Source organism: Zosterops lateralis (genome assembly GCF_965231275.1).
Source record: "Zosterops lateralis genome assembly, chromosome: Z".
NCBI lineage: Eukaryota > Metazoa > Chordata > Aves > Passeriformes > Zosteropidae > Zosterops > Zosterops lateralis.
The window spans coordinates 61797623-61824729 of NC_139800.1; the positions used below are offsets into that span (position 1 = coordinate 61797623).

The window sequence follows — 27107 nt, forward strand, 5'->3', positions numbered from 1 at the left end:
CTATGCCTTGGCTTTTTCCCCCCCCTTCTTTTTTATTTCTTTTTTCCCACAGCTCTGCTGTGTTTGGGAACTCTGCTGTTTTCTGCTAGGAACACTCCTTTCTTGCTCTCCATTCTTTACAAGGAAGCATTGCTTTCATTGGTCCACAGCTTCAATGGTGGCATTTTGACTCATGCAATGGTGTGCACCCTTTGAGTTGGAAGGAGCTGAGAGTTTTTTTAGATCCTATTGTAGGGTCAATTTTGTTGGTTTTCTGTTGTTATTTTGGATTTGGGGGTTTGTTGTATTTTCAAGGGTTTTTTGGTCACTTTTGCACTTGTAGTTCCAAAGCTACTAGGTGAGGCTGTTGCACCATGTCAGATGTCAGGGAGTTCTCCTGTGATGAAACCAGAGGGAGGTTCATATCAGACCTCTGTCTCTTCAAGATGTCATAGCCTGAGCGGCCTGTGGTGTGCATCTTTAAAAACATCAGTCCCAAGAAACAGGCTAAATCAACACTCATTCATCCTTAGTGCCCTGCAGGGTTAGCATTATCAGCTTTCCACGCGACACTAACGTGATGGTACCTGCTGGGATGCTCCCACACTTTTCTTCCTCTGCAGCTGGAGCCAGAGATTCTGCCTTGTGCATCTCTAGCCCAGGCCCGCCCCAAAAACCTGATCAAACTCGTCTCTTGGTGTACCTTTATAAGGTTTCATGTTTCTGAATACCTAAAGGGGAGAGGATGGTGCGGTCCACTTGCCTATGTGGCTTCCCATGATGATGTGGGATGTGCAGACAGAAATCCATGCTCATGTGGGCTGAGCCACAGGGCTGGACACGCAGCCTACTCCGTGGCACAAATGAGCTTCATCCCCCTCACACCCTCCAGCCCCAACCCTGCAATGGGGTCCTGTTTGCAAACACACCTGCCTCCCCCCCTGTACTCTGAGGCTGGTGGAGCTGCTGCCCATGCAGCCTCCACCCTACCCACCAGAGACAGTGGTTCCCGTGGAGCTTGGTGCAAGGATACAAAGTGTGCAAGAAGGAGAGAAGACAGTATATTTATTTTTTGTTCACTGCAAGCACAGCAGTATCGTTGGTGAGGATCCCCTTTGCTCTTCAGCCCCCCACAGGAATGCAAATGTGAGCTGGGCCCAGAGCACAGTAAAGAAAGATTCTTTAGAAAATGATAAGCGTTACAGTAAAAATGTTTGTAGTTTGTTTCTCATCAACAGTTAAAAAAATAGATCTTCTCCTCCAATATTTGGGCACTCTAGAGACTCCATCTCACCTTCACAGAGATGGAGAGTGGCAGGTCTGGTGTGTGCATGTGCAAACTTCCCTGGCCTCTGCATCTTCCCTGGCTGTGGGGTGAAGCACAGACACCCAAACTGCACCATGTAAGCTCCCGCCTTACCCCTAAACACACAGGGTCCAGGGGGCTGGGGTGGACATGGGCCTGGGGAGGGGGATCAGGCTGGACACAGGCAGCAGCATCCTCTGACTGGGAGTGAGTGTGGAGGCTGGAGGCCAGAGTGACCTGTGTGCAGTCCTCTCCCCTCAGCAACAGGTTCCTCTCCAGGAAGCAAATCTGCCAGGCATAAATGCTACATTTCTCTCTACACAGGCACGGCCTGACACTTCCCCCACTCCCCGGCGGCTTGCTGCAAGCACCTCTCCTCCCCAAGGGCAAATCCAGCGAGATGACAGGAAGCAGGAGCTGGGGAAGCAAAGCCCTGCTGCCAGTATGAGCAGGTAGGGATGTAAGCGCTTCGTGTGTGCTGAGAGCCCCCCATCCGGAGGATTTAGGCCCAAATCCAGCTGTGTTTCCCTTTGCACCTCACTATGAGCACTGCTGCTTTTGCTCTGTGGCACAGGAGGGTACCCCTGCTTCGGCATTGTTCCGTTTTAATGCTCCCCACCACCATTTCTGGCCCTCAGCCGTAGGATTAGACAAACTGTATGAGGAGAGGGTGGGATTGGGTCCAAAACTCATGTTTGAGTGGTGCCTCTTTGCTGGTGGGCATGGCCATTAAAGAAAGGACCACTTTAATTTAGTATTATCAACACCAAAGGAGCTTAATTAGAGTATTTGCTCACTGGACATGCTATCAAGCAATTTTCCCTTAGTTTTAGTGGAGAAAACCTGCCTAATGCAACGGTTACGGCTATAGTCACAGACCCTCTATGCATGGTGTGAAATCCCCACACAGAGTGCCCTGCTGGCCAATCTTTGTCTGAGAGACTGGGAAAGTGGGGAGGAACCAGTGAGTTTAGGGAAAAGAGAATAACAATGGGATGGCAATTCATTACAAACCCAGCATACGAAAAAGGAAGCATTTTTGTGTTTAAAAATAAACAGAAAAATATGCACTGTGTCTGTCTTTTTTTTTTTTTTTTTTTTTGGTCATATTTCACAGTGTGATCCAGCCTGTTAATGAATAGGCATTTTTTAAAGTAGCACTTTCCAAAGGAAGAGAACATCTACAGATAATGCCATTGATCTAGCAAGAGAAAATCTCTTCAACAATGGAGCCTTTCTAGAATTCTGGGCCAAACTTCTTGGACACTCATGCCAGCAGAAAAATGAGAGAGTTAGAAGTCAATTCCACTTGGTCCCAGAGAAAGAGAAGGCTACTAGGTGTAAAATCATAGGCTGGTTAACACGTCTGAGTTAGGGCCGTCTTTTAAAAAAGAGTAACTCAAATTTTGTTCTCAAAATAGAAGGAAGCTGCAAAAAATCCTGCAGGCGATAGGACTGCGATGAAGCTGTTAAATTCTGGCATTAGCTTGGTGCAGGGCTATGTCAGGGCAATTAGAGCTGCACCATGCTGCACTGTGCAGTACCATTGTCAGCCTTAATCTGCACACTGATGGGCAGCACAAAATCCAAGTTACAGCCCACAGGAAGCACAACCAGTGAACCCATATTGCTTTGACAGTTGCACTCATCTAGAAATAATGCAAAACGCTATTTAGATGTATACATCACGACCCTGTGCTCTAGGAAGAAAACAATCTAATGAGGGGCTGGGAGACTCCTTGCAGAAAACAAGCAGCAAAGATACTGGTTGTGGTGAGTTTTTTTTCCTCCCCTCCTTTTAGAATTCTTCATATTTTATCCTGTTGGAGCGCCGTGTTGGGGTTGGTTTCACCATGCTGTTCTTTGCCTTTACAGCCTCATTGAAGAACTTAAAAACAGATGGAAAACTCTTCCAAGAAGTTAGTTCATGGCGTTCTGTACCTGCAAAACACAAAGGTGACAGTTTGACTAGGGGTCATTCTGTGACTTGCTGGCTGTTCACAGGATAAATACTCTGTAAAATGCAAAAATGCAAAACCTGGGGAAGACACCCAGCTGCTTGCAGCTGGTCTGGAGTGAGCCTGGGGAGGGTCAGGGCTGTCCTGCTGCTGACCTCTGGGGCAGCTGACAAGACCAACTGCACACACATGCAGAAGACACGTGCACAAACATACATATAGGCACATGCACAGCCACCCACATCACAATCAGAGATCCTCAACATGTCTCTAATCTGGGAAAATAGGATCCCAAAGCACTCTGCTAATAAAAGCTTCCTTGAAGCACCTCACCTATCTGGCCTACCTTGGGAAAAAGAAAGTGTCTACTTTTCAGGCATACATTGTATTACTTATTTTTCATTTTATACTCGTTTTAGCCTGGCATATGCATTTTTGAGTGAAAGAGACCACTTGATCTGAACTACATCTCATGCCTCATCCTTTGAGAAGGCATCCTTTGTGCACCTGCTCCCATGGATAAAATTGAGACAGTAAAGTGGACCTTTCCTGTTAATATCTTCCCTCTGCACACAGCTGTACATCTGTATTATTATTATTTTTTTTTTTTTGCATATGCTTCTATTGTTTTGCAAGTGCCTTCCTCAACACATAGTCCATTTGCTTTATTTAAACAACCACACCCCTCCTCCTTCCCCCCACCACCAAGCCCCAAAACAAAACCAAGACAATGGAGATAGGGAGCCAAGGGGTGTGCAAGAGCTGGGACCTCTTCCTGGGTAACCCAATTATGCAGAGATGCTGCCTGGTAGTCTTTGGATTCTGGGCCTGTTTGATACTTTAACATTGTTAATGATAATTCTTTAGTCCGTAATAGTAGGTCATTGCTATGGTTACTCTACAATGGTGCAACACTTCACTTTCCCCTTCAGCTATTCGTTGAGACCTGGCAACCATATTTGTTGCCTAGCAACAGTTCTGCGACAGTATCACAATCTGGGGGTGACAACACTGAGGGACACAGTGGCCATAGCCTGCCGGGTGGAGAGGGATGCAGTCCAGGGTGGATGATGGTCCCTGTAGGACAAAGGGTGTCATAAGTCCCTGGGGATATGAGATGGCTGCTCTGGCAGGGAATTTGTGGCACACTCACCTTCACATCCCTGTCAGGACCCTCTATGTATCCATCCATGAAGTATCTTTGGTGGGTCCACCTACACCATCCCCCCCAGAAAGTCTTTGACGGAGGCACGACATGGCACACTGCATGTCTCTGCTTCCCCAAAGGCAGCCATCATACAAGCGAAATAATCCTCAAAAAAAAACCTCTCTGGAAAGACACTACTTCCCACACAAAGAGATGTTTTTGTACAAAGAGCATCCACGTCACGTGCACACACAGATTTTCCTCCTCCTCTCTGCATTCATTGTACAGAGACAATTCATGACATCTTCCAGAAATTTCTCACTTCTTTTATACAAATGCTTTCCACCTTCAAATTCACTCATCATTGTAGAAATTCTCTTTGTTGAGAGGCAGTCCATCCTATCAAGTATTGTACTTGGCATTGCTGGGTTGAGTTGGATTCCATGATCTTAAGGAATAAAAGTTTCTATGATTCTATCCTGCAGGTGTCTTTCAATACAGATCACCTATCGCATTCCCTGTAAGACACCTCATAGCAACACTCACCAAGACTTGTTCCCCACATGGGAAACACAGAAGTGGTGCAACACAGCAGGCAAATAAAGCTTCCCTTCTAGCAAAACCTGCAGCTTAACAGATGTGTCCCTGAGATTATAGCTTGGCTTGGTATACTATGACTGCCCACTGCCACCATGCACACAAAAGTCATCTACCAAAGCTGATTTTACAGAGGGATAGGCTGTCCTAATGCACTGTAAGAACACTCCTGCACAGGGGTTTCACCTTCTTATCACATGCCTGTGTCACCACTTTGAGCCCTGAGGGCAAAACATGTTTCCATGAGGCTTTCTGGTCCCTACACAGACATCTCCCACACAAACACATCTTTCTCACTTCTTGCATGCCTGTCTACATTCTCTGTCTTGATTGTAATGGTTCTTATTAATATCCACTGGATTAAGATGAAGACATAGGCTGTGAATACTATGTTGTTTTTCCCCCCCTTTCTTCCTTTTTCATCAACAACCTTCTTCCTCTGTGAAAGGGCCATTCAGAAACAAAAAATGTCAGGGAAAAAAAAAAAGACAAAAGAAAAAAATTAAGTTTCTGAAACCTCCCTGTGTCTTTCTTCATCCTGCCTTCTCCCATGCACTTTTCTCATGTCCTCAAGAGAGATTATGCTCACATTCACTAGTGTTACTGAAACTGATTAACCTACAGCTTTCCTGTGGCAACTCCTCTCAACCCACTCTTCTCAAAAAACAATTCAAGCTTTGAGTCTAGAGGGACTCAATGATTCAGCAGTCTAAAGCAATTTTAACACTCCCTATTTTCTCTTTCCTAGTAACAATCTTACTGGCAGATGAACAATTTCCCTGGTGATAAAATCACTACAATGGATATTTAGTTTCCAAGATTATGATGATTCTTTGCTTGATTAATACTGCAATAAGAAAAGCTTGCTAAGTATCTGCCTTGGCCCTTTACAGTAATTTTTAAAGGTCAAATTCTGCCCTTATGTATTCATATTCAACTACTACCAAAGGGAGAGCCCTAAAAATTTAACATTGCACAAACTGTGCATTTATGATTTATATACCAAAGGCTTGGAAAATTCAGTCGAAGCAAGTGGAATTATGTCCTAAGGGTGACAACAGATTTTGGCCATAAGATTTTTGGCCAGAGGAAAAATACCACTGATGACTGCAATCTCAACTGTGTATTTAGTAGTACACAGATCTAAATTAAATGCATGAACAGCCATCTAGTTTTTGACAGAAAGAATAATTTTTAAGAGACAGATGATAAGAAGCAGTTGTTCTAAAGCCAAGGTCCTCCGAGATATATATTCTTAGTGCTTACTAATTTCAACAGCCGTGATGATAAACCACAATTCAATAGATTGAACTAATTGATGGGCTGTTGCACAGCATGCAGTGATTTCAGATATTAATTCTTCGAGAAATCTTAGGAGCATGCTGCACGGAAAAGATATAAAAAACCTGTTAAGTGTGGGAAACAGCTAGAATACTCTAAAATATGCAAAGGCTAGAATTGCAGAACAAAAAAGTACAAATCCCTCCTAGTCCAACCCCACAGAGACAAATGACAGAAATGTCAAAAAGCAAACCAGCCTCCCACTTGCCAGCATGGAGAGATGTAGAGAGAAATGAATATATATTTTAACATGTGTGTAACATCATTGGAAAGGAGCTCCAAAGAGATGGTGGAACCAATAATGTACGAGATGAAATGAGTAATGACAGTAAAACAGTGAACAAGTTCCAGAATCAATTTACCAAGCACCACAAAGTGATATATAATAAGAAATAATGAAGCCCTGCCAATACAGTCGTTGATACAAAAAATCAGGTAAGGGAATACTTTTTAAAATTTAATATGCAAATCATCAGGTCTGGATGACATGCATATGTGAGTCTTCAGGGAATCAGTTAATGAACTTGCTGGACTACTGGCAATTATTTCTGAGAATTCATATACAATCAGGTAGGCACCAGAGAACTGGGGTGAGGATGAGAAGAAAAAAATTTTCTAATTTGAGAAAAGGAGGATTAATTGAAACTAACTACCACACATAAAATTCATGTCTGAATACCGGTAAAGAAAGAGATCAACATTATAAAAAATCAAAAGCACATTTAAGATAACAGTAGACACAACAGGCTCAGATTTGACAAGAACAGATAAAACTCAAACTTTAATGAATAATAAAAATCAGCAAGTGAGAGACTTCTCCACTGCTGCATTTTCCACATAAGTCAACCTGGCAATCTCAGGGCCATTAGAACCAATGTAATAATTTAAAATGGATTATGACCTTCACTGCTCTAATGGGCTGTGGTCACTCCTACCTTTCACTTGCAAATCAGTTGCTTGCCAGTCAAGGGGCCACCAAGCACTTGAGATCTACAGTAATGCAGCTCTCAGATGTGTGCTGCCATGCCTGTGCTGGCTTAAGCTGCCAGCAGCATGACTATCAGCAGCTGCAGCACACATCGCACCTTTACAGGTCCAGACTCAGCATCTCATCTCATATCTCATCTCTTATCTCATCTCATATCTCATCTCCCCTCATGCCATGCCATGCCATGCCATGCCATGCCATGCCATGCCATGCCATCCCATCCCATCCCATCTCACAGATGGAGAGTTATGCCTCTCCCATTGTACATTATCTCAGACTCTAGGAAATGGGTGCTGTCACACTTTTGGTGAAGTGGTTAAAGCATTTGAGAAGACAAATGCTATATAATATGGGGTTGAAAATATACCTGTGGAGTTCCAGAGGGATTGGTATTTGGGCTCAAGTCTTTTAAGTGTGGTTATTAGTCATCTGAAAGAATATTGAGGGTATAGATACTGAATATAGGAATAGCATATTGAATAGGAGATAATGCAAACAAAAGAAGAAACAAAGAAATTGTAATTAAAAGGGCAGCCTAAATGGATATGAAAAATAGGTAAGAGGGAAAGCAAAGAATGAAACTGGGAATGGTGCCTGCAGGGATGGTGATGCAATATGACTGTGTGAGTGATTCTGATGGCCATTTGCACACACGCATGCAAAGGCACTTTCACTGACTTCCCTTTCCACTTCCACTCAGGAAAAGCAGCTCTTCTAGCAAGGCTGACAAACTCTGTCTGAAAGCAGAGTGTCTGGAGAGAGAAGAGCTCTGCAATCACCATAATTCACTCTTGCAGAGCGATTACTGGCTGTGCAGGACAAAGGTGCCCTCCTACAGAGCCTGCCCACTGTGTCAGACAAAAGCCTCCTCCCGCGGTGCTCAGAAGATGCACAGCACAATGGTGGCCCCCCGCCGCGTTTACAAGATGTGTGGGACAAAGGTTTCCTGTGCTGCACAGGAGCTGTGAGAGATCTTCATACATGCCTTAGCACTGAAATATTTCTGCAGAGAAAGGTTTCCAGGCTGAAAAGCTTCTCCACAGATACTAGCCACAGGGCTGACCTCGGGTCTGCTTCTCTAAGTGACAGCTCACCTCTAAATAGGGCTTCAAAATGAATTAAGGGTGTTCCACGCCTTGGGGTTTAGTCCCCATTGGGATGGAGAATTCTGTTGCTCTTCAACAAGGTCCTGCTCAGCAGAGAGTTTGCCCCCTGCAATCACAATCTGCACTGAGACCCTGTCATGCTGCAAAAAGCCAATGTGAGTAGCTTAGCCATCTTGTCTGTGGCAGAGGTTGCTTTTACATTTATGATTCAAGCTACGTATCTAAAAGGCACTCAGTCTTATAAGAAATCAGTTAAGAGGCTGAAATACAGACTTTTGCGGGCATTTGCAGGAACAGAAACACTTTAAACATCTAAACATTAAAACCAACACAATTCATTTCTCCTTTACACAAAAACTAACATAAGCCAACTCCATCTGACTGGATAGACAAGTGTGACAGATCTTTCAGAAAGGATTTTTTCTTCTGGAAGTTTTGAATCAATGGAAATTTCTTTCTTTCTTTCTTTCTTTCTTTCTTTCTTTCTTTCTTTCTTTCTTTCTTTCTTTTCTTTCTCTCTCTCTCTTTCTCTCTTTCTTTCTCTTTCTTTCTCTTTCTCACATTATCCACACAAACACTGAAGAACTTCTTTAATTCTTAGGTGTTCAGTTCTGCACTTCTGTAACTCTGTAGCAATATAAAAATACCCCCCAAATATGCACTTAGGTGTGAATAAGAGATGCTTCCTGCCTGTCCTGCATCCATCCTTCGGTATCCTAACAAATTACTTCTGTGTCACAAAGATATTTCTGAACAGGAATTTAACTTTTTTTTACTCTTGAGTGCATCAGATATTATAAAGTATAACAGAACAACTTTTAATTCATAAGGTTTCTCCACTTACAATTTCTCTATCCTGTTGATTTGCATGGGAAGAAATTATTATTATCTTTTGTGACTATTTTGGTCTACTGACCTAAACATCCTAAACATCAAACTCAAAAAAAACCTCACAAACTTCTTCAAAACAGAAGAAGCTCTCAGAATATCTCCAGGAAAGCTAATAAAAAAGGAGATTAAAAAAATACATCTTGCCTAAAATCACTCAATAGCTCTGACTAGGAAAATGAGAGCTTCAGAAAAAACTGTGAATGAATCCATAAGCTCAAGAACTTTGAGATCCAATGACTTTAGGAGTTTTTGCATAAGCACTTCTAGATGTCACAATGGTAAAAAATAGGTTAAAAACTTTGGCAAAATTAAGAGATAAGCTAAACACCAACCAATGAAATGAAAGAAGTGATTTCTGAGGGGACATAAAAAACCCCAGCTCCAAACTAAACATGTGTTTAGTTTGGCTAAGAAGTAATAATTTGTGGAGTCATGGACATGATAATAATCTGAAAGTAACTGTAAAGGGAAATGAATTCTTTGGAGAAGCCAAAGGAAAAGGAAAGAAACAGAACAATTTGAAGAAATGAAATACAGCTTATTAAGGGGGCTTAGACACACAATAAACTGGTCAAGACTCAACATTCATATGAGAAAAATCATGGCAATGCTGAAAACTATATTATGTGCACTAAAGACATTTTTTACTTAGTTATTATCTACCGTGACACAAAACAGTTCTTTTTTTTTTGTTGGACACGTATTATCTATGATAATCCTTAGTGGGATGATGAAAAAGAACAACAAGCATCCTACCAAGCCAGAAAAGAGATCACCTCTGAATTCCCATACTTGTAACTGGCTTTTCTTCCACTTCTTGTTTACCACACACTAACTTCCCACAATAAGCAAGTGGTTTAAAAAAAAGTAAAAGTAAATTTCTCTTGCCCTGTGAACAACAAGATGCAAAGATTCACACAAAAGCTCACTGCAAGCAAGGTCTGCAAAGTAGGAAAGAGATAGGAGTTTAACACGGCCACCATTATTTTCCCTTACTCTTCATTTAATATTAAGGGCAGTCCCATGAGTACAGGTCATTTGTTTGTTCCTCTATGGTGAACTGGCCAAATAAGTGAAACTTCTGAAGTCAGTTTCTCCTGAGCACAGGTTACCAAACTTTTCTGGGTCATCAGAGTCAAGCAATTTTCTTTTGAGTATATACTAAAAAAGGTAAAAATGCTGTCTGAGCAACATTCTCAGAGGCAGCAATTTCCAATGCAACACACTTTTGCGGGAGAGCAAACCATTTCCTTGAAAAAGGGATTCTGTAAAGACGTACACAACATTATGCAACCATAGATTTTAAAACTCATGTTAAAATGGTGTACCACACAGAGAGAAGCAGGTAGGGCTTGAAATTATATTTATTTTGATATATGTGTTCACATCTCTACTGCTCTTTATCTTTACCTCCATACAATCTTCCCATATCTATCTCCATCTATATAGTATGTGTATCAACAACAGTCTGTCTGTCTATCTATCTATCTATCTATTTATCTATCTATCTATCTATCTATCTATTCATATCTGTAACTCCACCCTTACCTGTATGTAAAGACAAATATAAAAATTACCTATCTGACAAATGTGAGGTGGGATATTCAGGTTATATCTTACAAAGATATTTTTGGGCTAAGAACATACCTTTGGAAGGTGCAGGATCTCACCAATGGAAATTAAGAATAGGTTAGACAACCATCTGTTAGGAATATTATGGGTCTAGCTGACGTCACTCTAGGCAATATGAACAACTTAAGTAACTTAATGATTTAGTTTTCTTTTATCCAGCCCTGTATTTTCTGTTACTTCACTGGCTTTATTTAAGCAACATCTAAAATTGACTGTATTAGCAAGGTACTTCACAACAACTCAGAAACATTTGAATAATATGCATTAGTGAGATATAAATGCATGTGTACTTTTTCTATCACAAATTAGGAAAAAAATCCATATAAAATTGCAAGCAAGAGCACAATAAAGTATATAGCATTTGAAAATAATTATTTTCTCAACTAGGAGAAAGGAAAATTGGCTTTTAAATAAAGGGAGTTTCGTCTGCTCAAAACTCAACACTTCATCAGAGAATTTACAACCACAAGACTTCTTGGGTGAGACCACTGAAAACCAAGTGTTCAAACCTCACAGTTTCCACAGGTTATAAACCTGAAAAATACTAATTTACCTGACAGATCTTAGCATGCTGCAGCATGAAGCAAGACGTCAGTTATGCCCACAGCAGCAGCTCTGTTCATGCAGCAATGCTGCCGATGTTAACAAGTACACGGGTTTTATAAAACCTGCATACTTGTTAAAACCTTAAACTCACTAAAAACATTCTGCAGCAATTCCTGCAAGTTACTTTAATCTGAAATACTCAAGGGCTGACTATTAAATCTGAGTTTATTCTAAAATCCCACAGGTTTTTACTGTGTATGGGGCAGAGACCTGAGAAGTATACACTTTGCTATCTTGTGAGAACACTACTAATACAAGAAATTCATCAGTGATACCAAGACAAGGGAAACCACCAGCTGCTTAGAAAATAGCTCCTCTCTGTAATGATATTTTATGATTATTTGTTCCTAAATAGTAATTATGCCATCAAACATCTGGATGTACCAGCAGCACAAGCATAAACAGTTTTGGCACTTTCCAAAAACACTGCAGCCAATGCAACACCACGGAAATGGCAATGCTGGCACCAAAGAGGTAGGAAAGGCAGCAGTGCTTTAAAAGAACATGTTACATGACAGTAGAGACACCCCATCCACTAAAGATGTAAAAAGGTTCTTAATCGCTAGCAGGATAAGTACATACTGCTTGCCAATTTGTGAAATTTTGAACCCAAGAACAAATTGCACTAAAGCAATTTTAAAATAAAGCAGCAGCAGCAGAATATAATTTTCTCTTCTTTCACACCAGAAGCAGAGCTTGAAGACTGGTGTGGATGCTGACATAGGCAGCTGTGGAAGTAAAGAAGGTCTTTCAAGAGACGGGAATGAGCCTGTGTCTAAAGAACAAGCTGCAATGAGAACATGCATGGGACATGAAAAACATCAAACACCTAGTGTGTTTTTAAGATTTTAGTGAGAATCTGAACTCATACCTTGCAAGCCTTTAATCAATACATTAATTTTCCCTTCCCACAGCAGAAAATGTTTATAATCTTCTACCTAAGAAATACTTCAAAAGCATTTTTTCCTACTGAATTTTTTACTTGGATTACAGGGTCTTGTTGTACCTGTGTAGACTGCAGTCAACAAAGTCCAGAGTATTTTCATAGGTACAATAGTATTCACTAACCCATCTGCTTCATCTTGGGAGTAGTGCCTCTGGCTGGCTCCAACCCAACCCAACTACCTTAACCTAACCTAACCTAACCTAACCTAACCTAACCTAACCTAACCTGACTCAACACAATTTAACTCCTCCAATGTGTCATTGGCACCATTCTTCTTCTCCCTGGTCCTGGAGCAGTCACAGAAAAGGCACTTCCCTTGATTTGTCTTCAGAGGCTAATTCTGTGACAGGTAAGATGAAAAAATCTCAAGACTCCAAGTGTCACCTCTACAGTGCCAGCTTTGGTCCTGTGGGCAACCTGGTCCTTCTGATGGCTGCTCCTGCAGTATGGTGGAAATGGGGTTAGCAAATGGTGGACTAAGATGAGGCTGTTGACCTGCTTTCCTGCTTTTGCTGGACATCAACTTAGGAACACCCACCTGCCCAAAGCATTCACCTCCTTAAGAGGTGAATCAAGAGAGATGAAACTGAAGAGCTTAAGTCCAGGTTATCCTGAAAATCCCAATTCTGCCATCCACCACAGCCTGAGGTGTCTAAGCTCCACAAATACCTCAAATCCTGACCTTAAAGTTTGCACCTTATAATGGTATCACTTCTGTACATGCTCAGAAACATGACAGGCTTGGCAGTGAAAATACTCCCAAGGGTCTCAAGCAGATATAGTGTTTCTGTGTCCCCCTTTCCCCCTGGCCTGTAATGCTAAGTAGGTGTCCAAGCCACAAGGAGAAGAATGCTCTCTTACCTCCTTCCTAAGGATTCATTTCACATTAATCTTTTCCTGCTCCTTGCCTGTTTTTCATCTACCTGTGACACTCGTTTCTCCAGAACACCTATTTCTTCAGGAAATCCAATTTTGAATTCCTCTTCTACAGTTTGCTTATCTGGCAGCTCTTCTTGAACTCATGCTCAGTGCCTGGCCTTGATCTTGTTCCATTTCATCCACACACTGATCCCAGCTGTCCTGTTCTCATGGCCCACCAATTTCTGCCTTTTTCTGACTTTGCTTCATCCATTTCAGAAAGACCTCCTCTACCTCACTGCTAGTGCACCCACCCAATTTCTCTTCAGTAACAGCTTTGTCTTTCAGCTGATGGCATCAAACACATCTTCCTCCTCCATGTTTTCATCTTAACAGCAAAATAAAGTCCCAGGTCTGACTGGCAAGTCAGATGAGTATTTGGCAAGGATTTTAAAAAGCTGAACACAGGATGCACCTACCACCCAGATGTAGTGGTAAGGGCAAAAAATGAGCACACATCTGTGAAAATGCAGTTGCCCTACTCTGTAGGATCAGAGAAATTAGGTATTTATCTCCTAGGTGAGAATTATGGTTTCATGGGAAATTCAGGATATTTTCTTAATGACTTAATGGAAAGGAAAAATATCTGTAAAGTGCCATGGGAGATGAAGCTGGGCCACCATAACACAAACAACAAGTAATAAACAGAGTTAAAAAATCATGTTTGCGGAGTAAATAACAAATGCCTGTAAGTTTGATAAAATTTTAGTTATGTCAAGTAAGTATAAAAAAAATTCTGGGAAAAATAAATAAAAATTTGCAGATTTGAGGTGTGAATAACCCTTGTGCACTTGCAGTAAGTAATTTATGATTAACTCATACGATATCAATTTTTCTCATTTGGATTACACCAACTGCTGTCTGCATAAATACACATATTACATCCCCCCAGTCCTGTACATCTAGGACTTATTGACCCATTTCCAGGTGTCTGCATAATTGTACTAGTTACAAAAATGGTGAGAAGACAGTGCTGTTCCACCAGTGAATTTACACCAATATAGTGAGGGTTAAATTTTTTTATTAGCATGACCTTTGCTGGTTGTTGTTAATGAACATTCTTGAAGGAGGCAGGTGACTGAACCCAGATGGTGAGATTTTATGGACAATGATCATTGTTGTGGGTCAAGTACACCTGTACCACAATCATAAAATTAATAACCTCTACAACAACAGCTTTACATATGGCTGTCTCAGAAGAGTGCCACTTGTGTAACTCACAGCCTTTGGAGACGCTATTTATAATTTATACCCAATTTGAAGTGCAAAGATTTTTATCTCCCACAAGTCATGGTAATCAATACAGGTCTGCACCTATTACAGTCTGATGAAGTGAAGTGTGTGGCATGGATCAGATGCACTGGGCAAACAACACAGCTCATAAACATGGCTTTGCAAAAGAGATCTCCAGTGGCCATTTCCCATACCTACTCTGTGAGAGAAAATAAAGGAGGACATAATTTTTTGTAGGGGTACCATCCCTGCTTAGTGTTGCAAACTATATAAATTGCATATTTGCCTCATAACTGCCCAGAAACTTGAGGGATTTTCGCATGTCACATGGATTTTAGGCTCCTGCACTCTAATTCATAACACATTAAGACTTAATGCGGGGCACTATGTAGCCTCTATATGATGAAAACTGGCAATTTAAGACTAAACACTAATTCACAAAGGCTTTGCAGATGTGAATTACACTAAATTTAACTAAGCTTAATAATATCACACTTCCCGTGACTTAACCTCAGAGATGTCACTAGAGGGACTGTTTGAGATTAATGATCATAAAAAGCTGCATTTCATTCCCTACTTAACCCTCCTCCTTGTTACTGCAGACGGCAGCTCTGCCTGGAAATGCTCGGTGCATGTGCCTTGCTTCCTACCTCTACTGAACAGCACCACCCAAAATCAGTCATGGATGATGCTCAGGATGCAAGGGCAGCAAGCCAGTCACGCAGCAAAGAGTTCAAGACAGGCATCAGGTGGGGGAGGCAGTGAAGTGAGGCACAGGCAGAGCAAAGCCGAAGGCAGCCGTACGGCAGACAAGATGAGAAGGCATGTTGTGTGCTGGCATGCGCTGAGCTCTGCCAACAGCTCTCCTGACATCCCTGTCTATGGGAGTCAGACATGAACATCAGTGTAGGAGGTGGGTCTGCCAACAGTAGGAGGGAGAACTCAAAAGTCTGGGATGAACGTGAAGGGAAATATTAAGTTCATATGAAGGAAAAAAACCATCCCAGCCAAACACATCCTTAAGAGTTGCAGATATTCACTGTGGGTTTGCTTTTGTGACTGGTGAGGCCCTATTGCTGAGATCTGTCTGGAGAAAGCTCAATGAGACCCAGCAGTCAGTGGGATGAGAACAGACAGGGGTTTCTCCTGCAGAAACTGCAGATCATGGTCTGCTTTACAGCCACAGAGAAAACACACCAGGGCACAAAAAAACTCAATACTCAAGAGTCTTTCTGCTAATACAGTTTTAAACATCCGATTATCAAATGTAAAAGTTTCTAACCATTCCATTTAAATGCTACATTAAAAGCTAACTAAATAAGTTTCACTTGGGAGACTATATTTATTTCAAAACAGGGACTTCACTATTACCCTTTAAAAAAAAATACAGTAACTAACAACAATCTGCAAAGCTGTATCTTCAAGCTGACATAGTCACTTCGATGTTGAAGAAACAATTTTTGATTTCCCCAGCAGCCAGAGGAAAAATAAATTCCCAAACATCCAGAAACTGAAAACAATGAAGCTTAATGACCTCTTTGTATTTGCAAATGCAATTTTCACTTCAAAATACAATCTTGATCTATTAACTGATCTTTCCTAGTGGAGTCTTCCAGCAGAACCAGTGCTGCTGAGGCAGACTGTGGAAAAATCAAGAAAATCCCTTGTGTCATGGTAGAGATTTTTTGCCAAGAATTTAGTAGTTCTAAAGAAAACTACTACAGTTTCTTCTATTCAGAAAGATGGCTAAACCTTGGGAACTGGGAACAGAAACAGAAACAGCCAGGAAAATATATTTGGAAGTGTAATAGAAATGAAATATTTAAATGAGTTTCAAAATTTGGTGGCTCAAATTATTTTATTTTCCTTACATCAAGAACCTCGGGTTTGTTTTTTCATAAAATTAGAGCAAAATAAAGAGAAGTTGTCAAGGTAGTTTCTCTCTGAAGAATCACTGAACTGGAGTTATGTCATCTTGCATTAAAATTACCAGTTATTGCCAGAGTTAGCCTACAAATATTACATTAAAAAGCATGAAGAAAATCACTTAAATAGACTTGGGGAGTTCTTTTGTTGATGGCCTATGCATATCTCTTAAGACTTATTGCTCAATTTTGGTTTAATTTGTCTAAACCACCATAGATTGAATTTTTTCAAGTGATTTTAAAGCAAACTGTTGACACATTAAGGAAAAGACTTCATTGTAAAAACAAGGATTGAGGTTGGAGCTGAAATTTGTCTAAATAAGACCAATATCAATATGCACAAATGCACAGACACCTAAAGTTTGATAGTCATTGCTCAAAAAATTCTGCAATGAGATAATATGAAAACTCTCCTGTAGAAGGAAGTTAGAGAGGAGCTCATATATGAAAACTTGAGGAAAAACTTATGCTGTGGCTGGAACATTCCCTATTAGTCTGAGGAGAAAGGAAACATTACAGCCACAATATTAAACTAAGAAAACATTTCTTTTTTTCACTCTGTGAAAAGTGAAAAGCGAGTCACTAAAAAACAAAGACCTTGAAGTCAACAACACTCCCATCTGTTTTATCATGTTTTACAGCTCCAGAATGTCAAACACTTCACACTAGTGTCTCTGCAGCCATGATTGTTACTTTTCACAGGAACCAAATGAAGTTTTACTGTGCAAATATTCCACATTCTCATGGGTTTCAGAACTGCTTTTCCAGGTCTTCATTGAGACACACTGAATGCCTACAAGACTCCTTCTGAGGAGGGACTGCTGAGGGGACAGGACACTATAAATGTAGGGTTTGCTCTCCTTTGTGAAGCTGGGGAAAGCGGCAGCCAGGGAGCTCAGGAAACTTCATGCCATGCTGAAGTCTGTGCATCTTGGCATTGGCAATGGGAAAACGGGTAGGAAAGGTCTGGGAGGAATGGGTATGGTCAAGAAGCTTTTTATTGCAAAGAACTCACATCTCAAGGCAAACCTGCTTCCATGCCAAATTTCTTCAGCAAAACAGAACTGCAACAGCAGCTCCTCTGCAGCTGCAAGAGGAGCAGTGAAGCCTGCTCACCAAGGTCATGCCTTCTGCAGCTGCGGAAACCTTCACAGAGCCTTGGCATGAAGGACACTTTGCCCCATGCTGCACACTGACAACGTGTTCCTGCTCTTTCACAAGAAGAGAAATGGGGCATGTAAATCCACTTGTGGAGGCAACGCATCCCATCTACTGCCATGGCAATAGGTGGAAGCCTCAAGATTTGTCCTATAAGCCTAGGCGCAAGGATGTTGGTAGGAAACAAGTTTGCTACTGGGTCTAAATTAAGAATAATCTTATTTATCATTAATTTTCATATTTTCTGCCCAGGAGATACTAAGGATGTGCACTGAAGGAATCCTACTGCTTAAATTGCACAATGCTGACTGGACTGTACTTCTAAAGTGTATGTAAGTACTTAACTTACGTTTCACAACAAAAGACATATAGTAAAAACCCCACCAAATCCCACAACAAAACTAATAAAATAAATCTGTGACATACTTAACAAATCAGCTAGTTGCAACAGCTTTGGTATGGCCTGAGAAGTGCTGAAATCAAATGTTTCCTTATGACATCCATTAATTAAAGGTGAATTTCTGAAATATGAAAAGTAGATTCTTTTTAATTGAGTTTCATATCGCAAATGGCTCACAGAGGAATCCTTATCTGACTTTTGTGTATAGTGCAAGTAAGTCCTCTGTAGTTTGGGATCTCAATAGTTCCCTTTATAAGAGCTTACTTTCAATTGTTTATAAATTTTGCCAAGCTAAGTATTTGGGATGAAAATTCCCATGCTCTGTCTCTGCCTTAGGCTCATTATTATTATATTTTTATGTTTCAAGTGAGAGGATTTAGTCACTTCAGGAAATAAGATTGAGGGAAAACATATTTTGGCCCTGCTGGGAGGAATAAAAAACGAAACAAACTAGAAAATTAAAAAAAAAAGATCTTACAAGAATTTTGCTGAGCAGCTCCTGTGGCTCTATTCTTTGCAGTTTGAAATTTGGAAGTCAGGGTCCCTGCTGTCCCTTTGCGGTTCCCATGAAAAAACAGCCAGTTTTTTGCTGAGTCACAAGCCTTTGAAAAAGCTTATTTGCATATGCTCAGCACAGGCTCCCCAGATTCTGGAAGTCTAAGGAGCCAAAAATTCCTCTGAAGATGCTGTTTGCCCAGAGTGGACAGGGCTAAGTCAGACTTTTTTTTGCCACTGCTGCTCCCAGATGTTGCAGTCTAATGTGGCATCAGGCACAGGAACTAAGTGCAAGGCAGCACTCTGGGCTCCAAACGCAGGCAGAAAAAGGGGAGAAGAGGAAAAAAGTAGCCTAATGTAAGCAGAGAGGAGAACTAGTCCCTGGGGAGCAGATGGACGAGTGAATCAAGATATGAGACTGACTGTGTAAAAAGATCCAAGAGAAGTAGCATAGGAACACCCAGGAAGGTGAAGGGAACATCTCTGCAGGAGAAGACCTTGAAAAGCAGGGAGCTGGCTGCAAAGAGAGGTTAGGAGGCAGACATGAGGGTCAGCAGACAGTCTAGACACAGCAGGGACAGGTGAGCAGACATGGAGGGGAATAAAGGCACAGTGGGGACATGACTCTCCAAACTAAAAGCTCCCCTACAGGAGACTTGGTCTCTCCAGGCAAGGACAAAACTGCCAATGCTTCATTCTCCCTTGGCTGTGGGTCACTGAGAAGGTGACCATCTACTGCACTAATACTGTCAAGCACCTTTACCTCACTTCACCAGCCCATGTGTCTGAGCTTAAACTCCATGTCTGAAATACCCACCCCCGCAACTGACCTGCAGCCATAGAACAACACATGATAAGATTGTCTTAGTCTTATTGTGGTTAAAGAAAATAAATTACACACAGAAAACGGTATCAGGAGAATATTTGAAGCATGTATGCTGAAGGGACAAGTTAAGGACATTCAGTTTAGTCTATATCAAAATGGTTCAGGTAAAACTGAGGGGGGATGGTGCTTATTGGTGCTGCTCTAGTACAGCTTGTGTTGACCTTGCAGGAGTGTTATGCTGCCCTTGAGGATCACTTGTGCATTTCTCCACCAGATGCCTCTGTTGACCTGCAGCTATTGCCTAGGAGTAAAGAGAACTGGTCCAAACAGATGAGGCTTTTGCAACACAACGTGAAATAACTTCAATTCAATGCAAAGAGTAAATGAAGCAGAATGTAACACAGTTTGGATATAGGAAACTCCTGTAATACATTGCTGTGACATGTATATTGGCTATTACATGGGCAGTGAAAGAACTTGAGTGTTTTGATAAAACCCCCCAGGTATTTAAAATAAAACCTAATGGCTATTATAAAAGGTATCAATAAGGAATTAATCTCATTAATGGAAGAAAACTTTACAGAGCCCCAAGCTCCAAGGATGATTTTTTGAGCATCTAAAGACAGGAGTCTCACTGCAAGCAGCTCACAGCTGAGCTGACTCTCTAATCTTTGCTGGTGGAAAGACATGGTTCATGTGGTTTCTTACATTCAAAGTTTCCAAGTCACCTAAATTCTCGGTAGCCAAAGAAGAACAAAGCTTCTCCTAATGGCCAATCTTATATTTTTATCTTAATCTACCTCATGGTAACCACTATTTTAACCTGAATGTGTAATTGCATTATGTTCTTGTGGTCACTGTAAAGAATAAGACGTAATACAGAAATAATGGTTTGTTATGGAAAAATAGATGAGGTACACAAGAAGGAAACTGAAAGCCACACAACAAGGCAACTAAAATGTTATGTTTCTATTATTTTGTTCTTTCCTGAGATGATGACTGAGAGTAATTTGAAGACATCATGAGTCCCTCAATGATACAGTGTGATCCAACAGGATCCCCTCCAGCAAACATCTAAATGAGGTGACTTTTGTTTCATAGCAGTCTGTTACTCTGTTTTCCTACCTGTTCAAAATAAACCTTGTTCAAGACAAAATAATTGCTTTGTAAGCCTACCTGCAACTTTTTCTTAGGGTGATCCACAGTCCACCATGTATTAGTGTCTAAACTAGCAGAGGAGCTGAGTAACACTAGTGATGGGCTGAATGTAGCACTTCCAAGGGACATCACAGGTTCACTCAGTCTGGGGATGCACAAGCCCCATAGTTCTGCAAATCGAGTGGTACAAGAAAGGATCTGCAGAGCTGCACTTGCTGCAGGGGACAAACTGACTTTGAAGGACACAACACAGGTAGGAGCACAAAAGTATGAAGCACAAAATGTTTGTATCTTGCCATCATTTGCTCTAGCATGAGCTTCAGCTGGTCTTTGTAACATAAATCAATTAAAAGTTTGAATGCTTCATACATTGTGGGAGCTAAGAATGGCTGGTCCCTAAAAGCAATATTATTCTATAATTACATCACACACATTTGTAGACTCATCCCTGAAGTTTTCTTCAGTGGCTTTAGTAATATTTACTTATTTTTTTTAACATTTGGTTAACAGAACAGTGATAAAGAAAATGAACAAATGAAAAAACTGTATGAAAAATCATGCAAAAGAACATAAATGGCATATTTAGTATCAGCAATGGCAGTTTCAAGTATCTTATAGGGAAGAACACTGCATCCAAATTTTAACTTTGTATGATATATGATGCTATGACATATATAAGTTACTTATTTTGGAATGACAGCCATGCATGGCGTCTTTTCCTTGCATCAGCTGCTAGCACATACATCTCTGTGCTAATATGACAGTATTCTTTGAATGAGATAAAAAGGAAGGATGACTGAGCCACAGGCTGCTCTGCAGCAAGCAGAATCAATTACCCCCCAACCAAAATTGATCAATTTCAAATACAGGAAATCTGCTGAGTCCAGTCAAGTCATAGGAGGCTACATTGCAAAAGCAGATACCTAATACTCATATGAAATATGTAACAAGCCAAGCAAATTATGAAAGCATTAATATGTCTGAAGATTAAATCACCATATCAACATTGACATTCAGTGGCATATTAACGGCAATTACACTCATGCAACGTTACTACTTCAGTAACACTACCCACGTTGCACACTCTTATCCATGTTTTATGGCCCAATATCTTTTACCAGCTATTGTTTGTTGCTCTGTTTACTAGTGCCATATCACAACATCCATCCTGGGCTTGGCAATGACAGATGTTGCTACACATACTCTCAGCAGGATTTTTTGCTTAACACCACAGGATGCTCTACCTTGGCTCTGTTCAGTACACAAACTGCTAATGCAAAAATCCCAGTTCTTAGTGGCTCTGAAAAGGCATAATGTTACAGCACCTTGATTTATTCCAGCAGACTCTTAACCCATGCATTTACCAGTACCTTTTTAATTTCCTCACACAACAGGGAAGGAAAATGCTGTCTCTTCCAACAGAGTGTATGTGCAGATGCCCTAGTGCAGTACTCCAGTATGCATCAGCCTCTCAATTATTTGGTCAAAATTTTCCAATTGCTAGTTAGATTTTCAGGACAAGAACTCTTCTACTCCCTTTCTCTTGAATGCAAACTGGGCACTAGCACAAACATTTCTTTCTTAAAATAGCAATATCCCATCTGTTTAACTCTTAAGTGAGAAACTCAGCAGCTAACCCATTATAGAATGTCAAATGTGCATAAGATGTGAATTAGTTTGTTGAACAACAGTTACTGGGCTTTACTGACGTTTTTGGGTTTTTCAAGTTCTTCCTCTTCAAAATATCTACCTCCAAAATTGAAGTGATGTCATTAAGCACAATTGGCAGGCTTCTCAGGGAGTAGGCAGGTAATGGTGAGTTTTCTTTAAAGGGCTCATTATACATATGCTGATTTAAGACTATCTTTACTTAGTGTGGATAAAGAATTGTGATAAGAGACTAAAAGAATTTAGCTTTTCACTTTTTAAAGATAAATACCTGGGAAAAAAAGTGTTTCATTTCATAAAATTGCCAGCTTTGCAATCCATACAGGCTCCCTTACAGTCTCTTAAAAGAAAATAAAGATTGATCATTGTGCAAGCAGCAACATAAATTTCTGCTGTAGCACTTTTTCTAAGAGGAATGTTTGAGTTATGAATTTGTAACAAGCTTTAACTATGAAATGATGAAAACCTGGCACTTTCAAAGCCCCATCAACAAAAAAATACAGCACATCAGGTAGCAGTGCTTAAAACCACTGCTCTTTGCCTTCCCTTAAACATGACATGGTTCACAACTCTAGGGTTCAAATGCCCTATGGATCACTTGAGATTTGTCTCCATCATCTGGAAGCTTGATCATCTGGAAGTTATGGGTCATGGTATCGTGTGATGCAGATAATCCCCTTCAGACCCATCTGTTTTCTTTTACAACATCAAAAAATAAACCCACCAAAATTCTTGAACACTTATTACATGTCTCAGATTCTTTCAGGAAGAACAGGCCAAAGTCAAGTTTGCTGAGCCATACCCCAACCAGAATCCCCATGATTTTATAGATGCAAATAGCTTAACATTATTTCAGCATGCCACACTGTCAGAAAGGGGCATTCTAAGTGTTAAGGTTGTATGCTGAGCTATCAAAGATTCATGCAGAAATGTACCAGCATCCTTCATATAAAGCTAATCAAATTTGAAATTACTGACATGTCACCTTGAGGAGGAATTTGATTTATTATTTGCAAAGTAAACCAGAAAACAGTGAGAGTGAGACACACAGCTATAAGAATTACTGTTTTACTGACTTCATGACTTTACCTTAGTTTTTGTTGCTTTTGTGTCTGCCCTAAATAATACTAAACAACAAAACTTTCTCTGTGCTGTTAAGTTGCATGAAGGTGAAATAAGGCTGCTTAGAAGTGTGTGGCTGCACAAGAGTAATGTGCCTTCAATTAATGATACGTGACAGAAAATAGAAAATGCTGTGAAGCCAGATTTCTTTGCAATCGTCCCATATTCAATGGGGATGGGATGATTGCCAAAAGTCAGATCAGTTCCATGACCTTCCTTGCTTGTTTCTGGGTGGCAGGACCTAATTCAGTAAGATCAGATATCACGCAAATAGCATGCAAGTTTTCAAATGTCACTCAGTTTAAGTGCATACATAATTGTAGCATTGATTTGTGCTCATAAATCACAACACTGGAAAACACAAACCAGGCAGTTCTCAGGCACAAATGCACACTAACCACCTGAAAATCTGCTTCACTTTAAGCTTTACATCAAACATATGACTTGCCTTCACGAGATAAAGACAATGTAGGCTCTCCCTCAGAAAAGTCACACACCTGAACAATCACGCTGCAGCATTTATTCATCTGTATTGCATTTTAAGACACAGTGGCCATGTACGCTGTAGATGGAATAAAGTTGGAAAGGTTTCATTTTAGCTCTGATATTTGCTCTTTGTTGTTATGTATAGCTCTGTATGTATAAGAACACAAATGTCTGTGTGTTTACGGCACAATGTAAGTAAGAATTCCACATTTGAGATCAGCTATCCTGGTAAGTAAAAGACTATGTGTATAAACAAATCTGTTCACTGCCTTCAAATATTTCTATCATATAATTATATCTTATAAATATCCTCACAGAGTATGTATTCTTAGGAAATTTGCCACAGAATGTTGCTGGTTATATTAAGGAAATGGTGTATTTGTGTACTATGCTTCATACTTACATACATGAAGCATATTTGTATACTTATGGAACTGCCAAATATTTCAGTTCCATTACTATACAAATACATTGATATTACTGGAAAAAAAAAATCCTTCCACTAACTCTCCTAAGTCTTTTTGAGACTAGGTTACCAAAATACCTTTCAGAAAAATGTGTTTTTATACTGATAAAGCTACATCACACTAGAACTAAGCATACTATGCATCTAAGCAGGCTTGCAGTTAACACAGCTTTTATCAATCCAATTAAATCAGGACTTATTCAAAATGTAGCCTTCATTGCTATACCCATTACCAGCTATCTCCTAGTATCAAACACTCCATGTGAACTACTACCTTGATATAACCTCCCATTTCCCCATAGCAGCCCATTTTGGGTATTATCAACCAAACTTTTGATCCAAGTTAGCAAACCTTTCCTTTTCCAGATGACCTACACATGCTAGGATGCACAACATTCTTTCTTGTGTTTCACCACTAAATCTGCAGCAGGCACCAGATGCGTGGACGGACCAATAAAATGAACTGGAAATTTATGCAGAAGAAGGCAAAATGAGATTGTCAGCTATAGCTTTTTACCATATTTCAAATTTCCTTTTTATCCCTGGCCTTGGTAATCCATAAAAGGAGCCAAAAAGTGCACTTTCGTACAGATGGCTTTGAAAACATTTGCTTCAAACTTCATCAATAAGATCAAGAAGAAATGCAGATTCTGAAAATGTGTGGATTTTCAAAATGCAATTTCAGTAACTAAAAGAGTAACAAGAGATGTGAGGAGAATTTCAAAATATTAGCATTAACAACTTTCTTTTTTTAGACAGGTTCTGTCTGGCAAATAAAGCCGTTAAGTGATTCCAGTAGCATCAATATTATACACAAAAATGGGATATCATTAATAACAATGAAGAAGAAAAGAATTCTCATGGGAGATATAAAATGCATGCGCAACAAGTTAAACCCTCACTCTCCTAATCCTGTCTCAGCCATTTTATTTCTACGGTTTTTTAAATATATTAAAAGGTTTGCCTTTTTTCCCCCCACAAAAACCTTTTAAGAGGCATTCATAACACTGTCACAAAAGTAGAAAGCTAGCACAGATGACTTTGTCTACTTGCTATTGAAGCAAAGGATAGGCCTGATGCCTAATCTGAAGCTGACCTAATAGATAAAACCCTTGGGGTCTCGAATTTACATTTCATAAGCTTAATATTCTGCCTGATTTATGATTTGCCTTCTTAAACAAAGAAGGACGTACTTAACAACTTTACTTTTGTGTGGTTAACTGTTGATCTGAAAATGGCACATAAAATGCATTTACATCAGCACTGCCTAATAGGCCCATAATGATTCTTTATTATGCTTCAGTGAAAGGCAACTGAGTGACAAGTAACTGATTTTGTAGATCAAATAACTTTCTGCCACCCCCACACAGCTCCCAGCTGCTGCACACTTTATATGCCAATACAAATACAGTTGTAAAGTAGACAAATATATTATAACTATGTTATTAAATGAGACACAACACGGGGTGTTGCAAGTATTTGAGAGCCGTTCAATGCCGTGACTGGGAATTACAAGCATGAAAAATCACACACTAAAGGGGCTTCAGTTCAAAATTATTGCAACCTTCCCTCTGTTACTTTTTAATGTATGATTTTAAAAGTTATTTTGCTCAGATAGTACTTATTTTTTTCCTGTAGATAGCTGAAGAAGCCTGGGGCATGCTCCCCCTCTATGTATAAGAGGTATTTAAAGCAAAGCATTTCAGTATAAAGACAGATGTTCAGAACTCCTGATATTGAAAGCTGATGGTGATGACATTATACACCTGAAAATCCACACTTGGCTGAAACACTGTAAAAGGCTCCCGTGTGCCAAATTTAATTTTTATATATTACCCTGCAAGTAAATAATGATAAGACATCAGAGCCTGTCTGATAATCTTTGACAACAACCCTAACCCTGTCATCATGGCCATGGCAGAAACCGGCACACACTCAGCTCTGACCCACTGAGCCTTTTATCTGTGTGTGTCTCCACGGACCAAGCAAATAAAGGGCAACTGGTAATTTACACATGAATCAACTTTCTTGTCAGAGCAGGCACCAGAGACATCCTTTTTCTCTACCACAGCAAGGAAAAGCATCCAGGTCTGAGCTTGTCTCTCCAGAAATCGTGCAAGCCAAAGAGCGATGCATTGGGAAATGGTGTGTGGCAGAGGTATGCTCTTCTGGACGCCAGATAAAAAATGGCATCCGCAAAGAAGCAGATAAATACTGGGCTTGAAACAGGACTGACAGCAGCAGTGGGCCTTTGTCCTATTCAAAACATGCAATGTCATACAAACTGAAGCCAAGATACAATCCTGATAGAAGATTATACAAGATATCTGAGTGAGCATGTGTAAGGAATTCAGCATTCATTTTAATAAGCTACAAATCTTGCAATGCCTCAGGTCTCATTTCCACTTTCCTGCAGCTGCCTTTTGAACAGGTATGCAGATTGTCTTGGGCTTGCAAGACAGTGGATATGGCCATGTAATAACACTGATAAAATAATCCATGAACTTTATTTGATGAAAATTAACCTAAAACATTGCATTGTGAAAGTCATCTGTAAAGATAAAGCAGTGCTTGCCTTCATCTTATATCTCATTATGAAGAGAAACTTTTATCGGTCCATAGGCACCACTCATACTCTCTTTCCCACAGTGAAAGGCAGTGAAGCATGGTACAGCACTGTTCTGTTGAATAGTCAAGATCTCAAAGGCATTTCTGTAGTTTAAACCACTGCAAGCATCATACTGCTATAAAACAA

General features: G+C 40.3%; 1 protein-coding gene across 3 annotated transcripts in view; it reads right to left on the reverse strand.

The window, feature by feature from the left end:
- Positions 1-1027: 1027 nt before the first annotated feature.
- ARB2A (ARB2 cotranscriptional regulator A) overlaps positions 1028-27107 on the reverse strand; it is a 261976-nt gene continuing 235896 nt past the window's right edge. For all 3 annotated transcript variants that reach the window (XM_083883527.1, XM_083883525.1, XM_083883526.1), the window contains one exon: positions 1028-3226. In XM_083883527.1, coding sequence (XP_083739653.1) covers positions 3084-3226 — 143 coding nt within the window. In that variant the 3' untranslated portion in view covers positions 1028-3083. The remainder of the gene's footprint in view (positions 3227-27107) is intronic.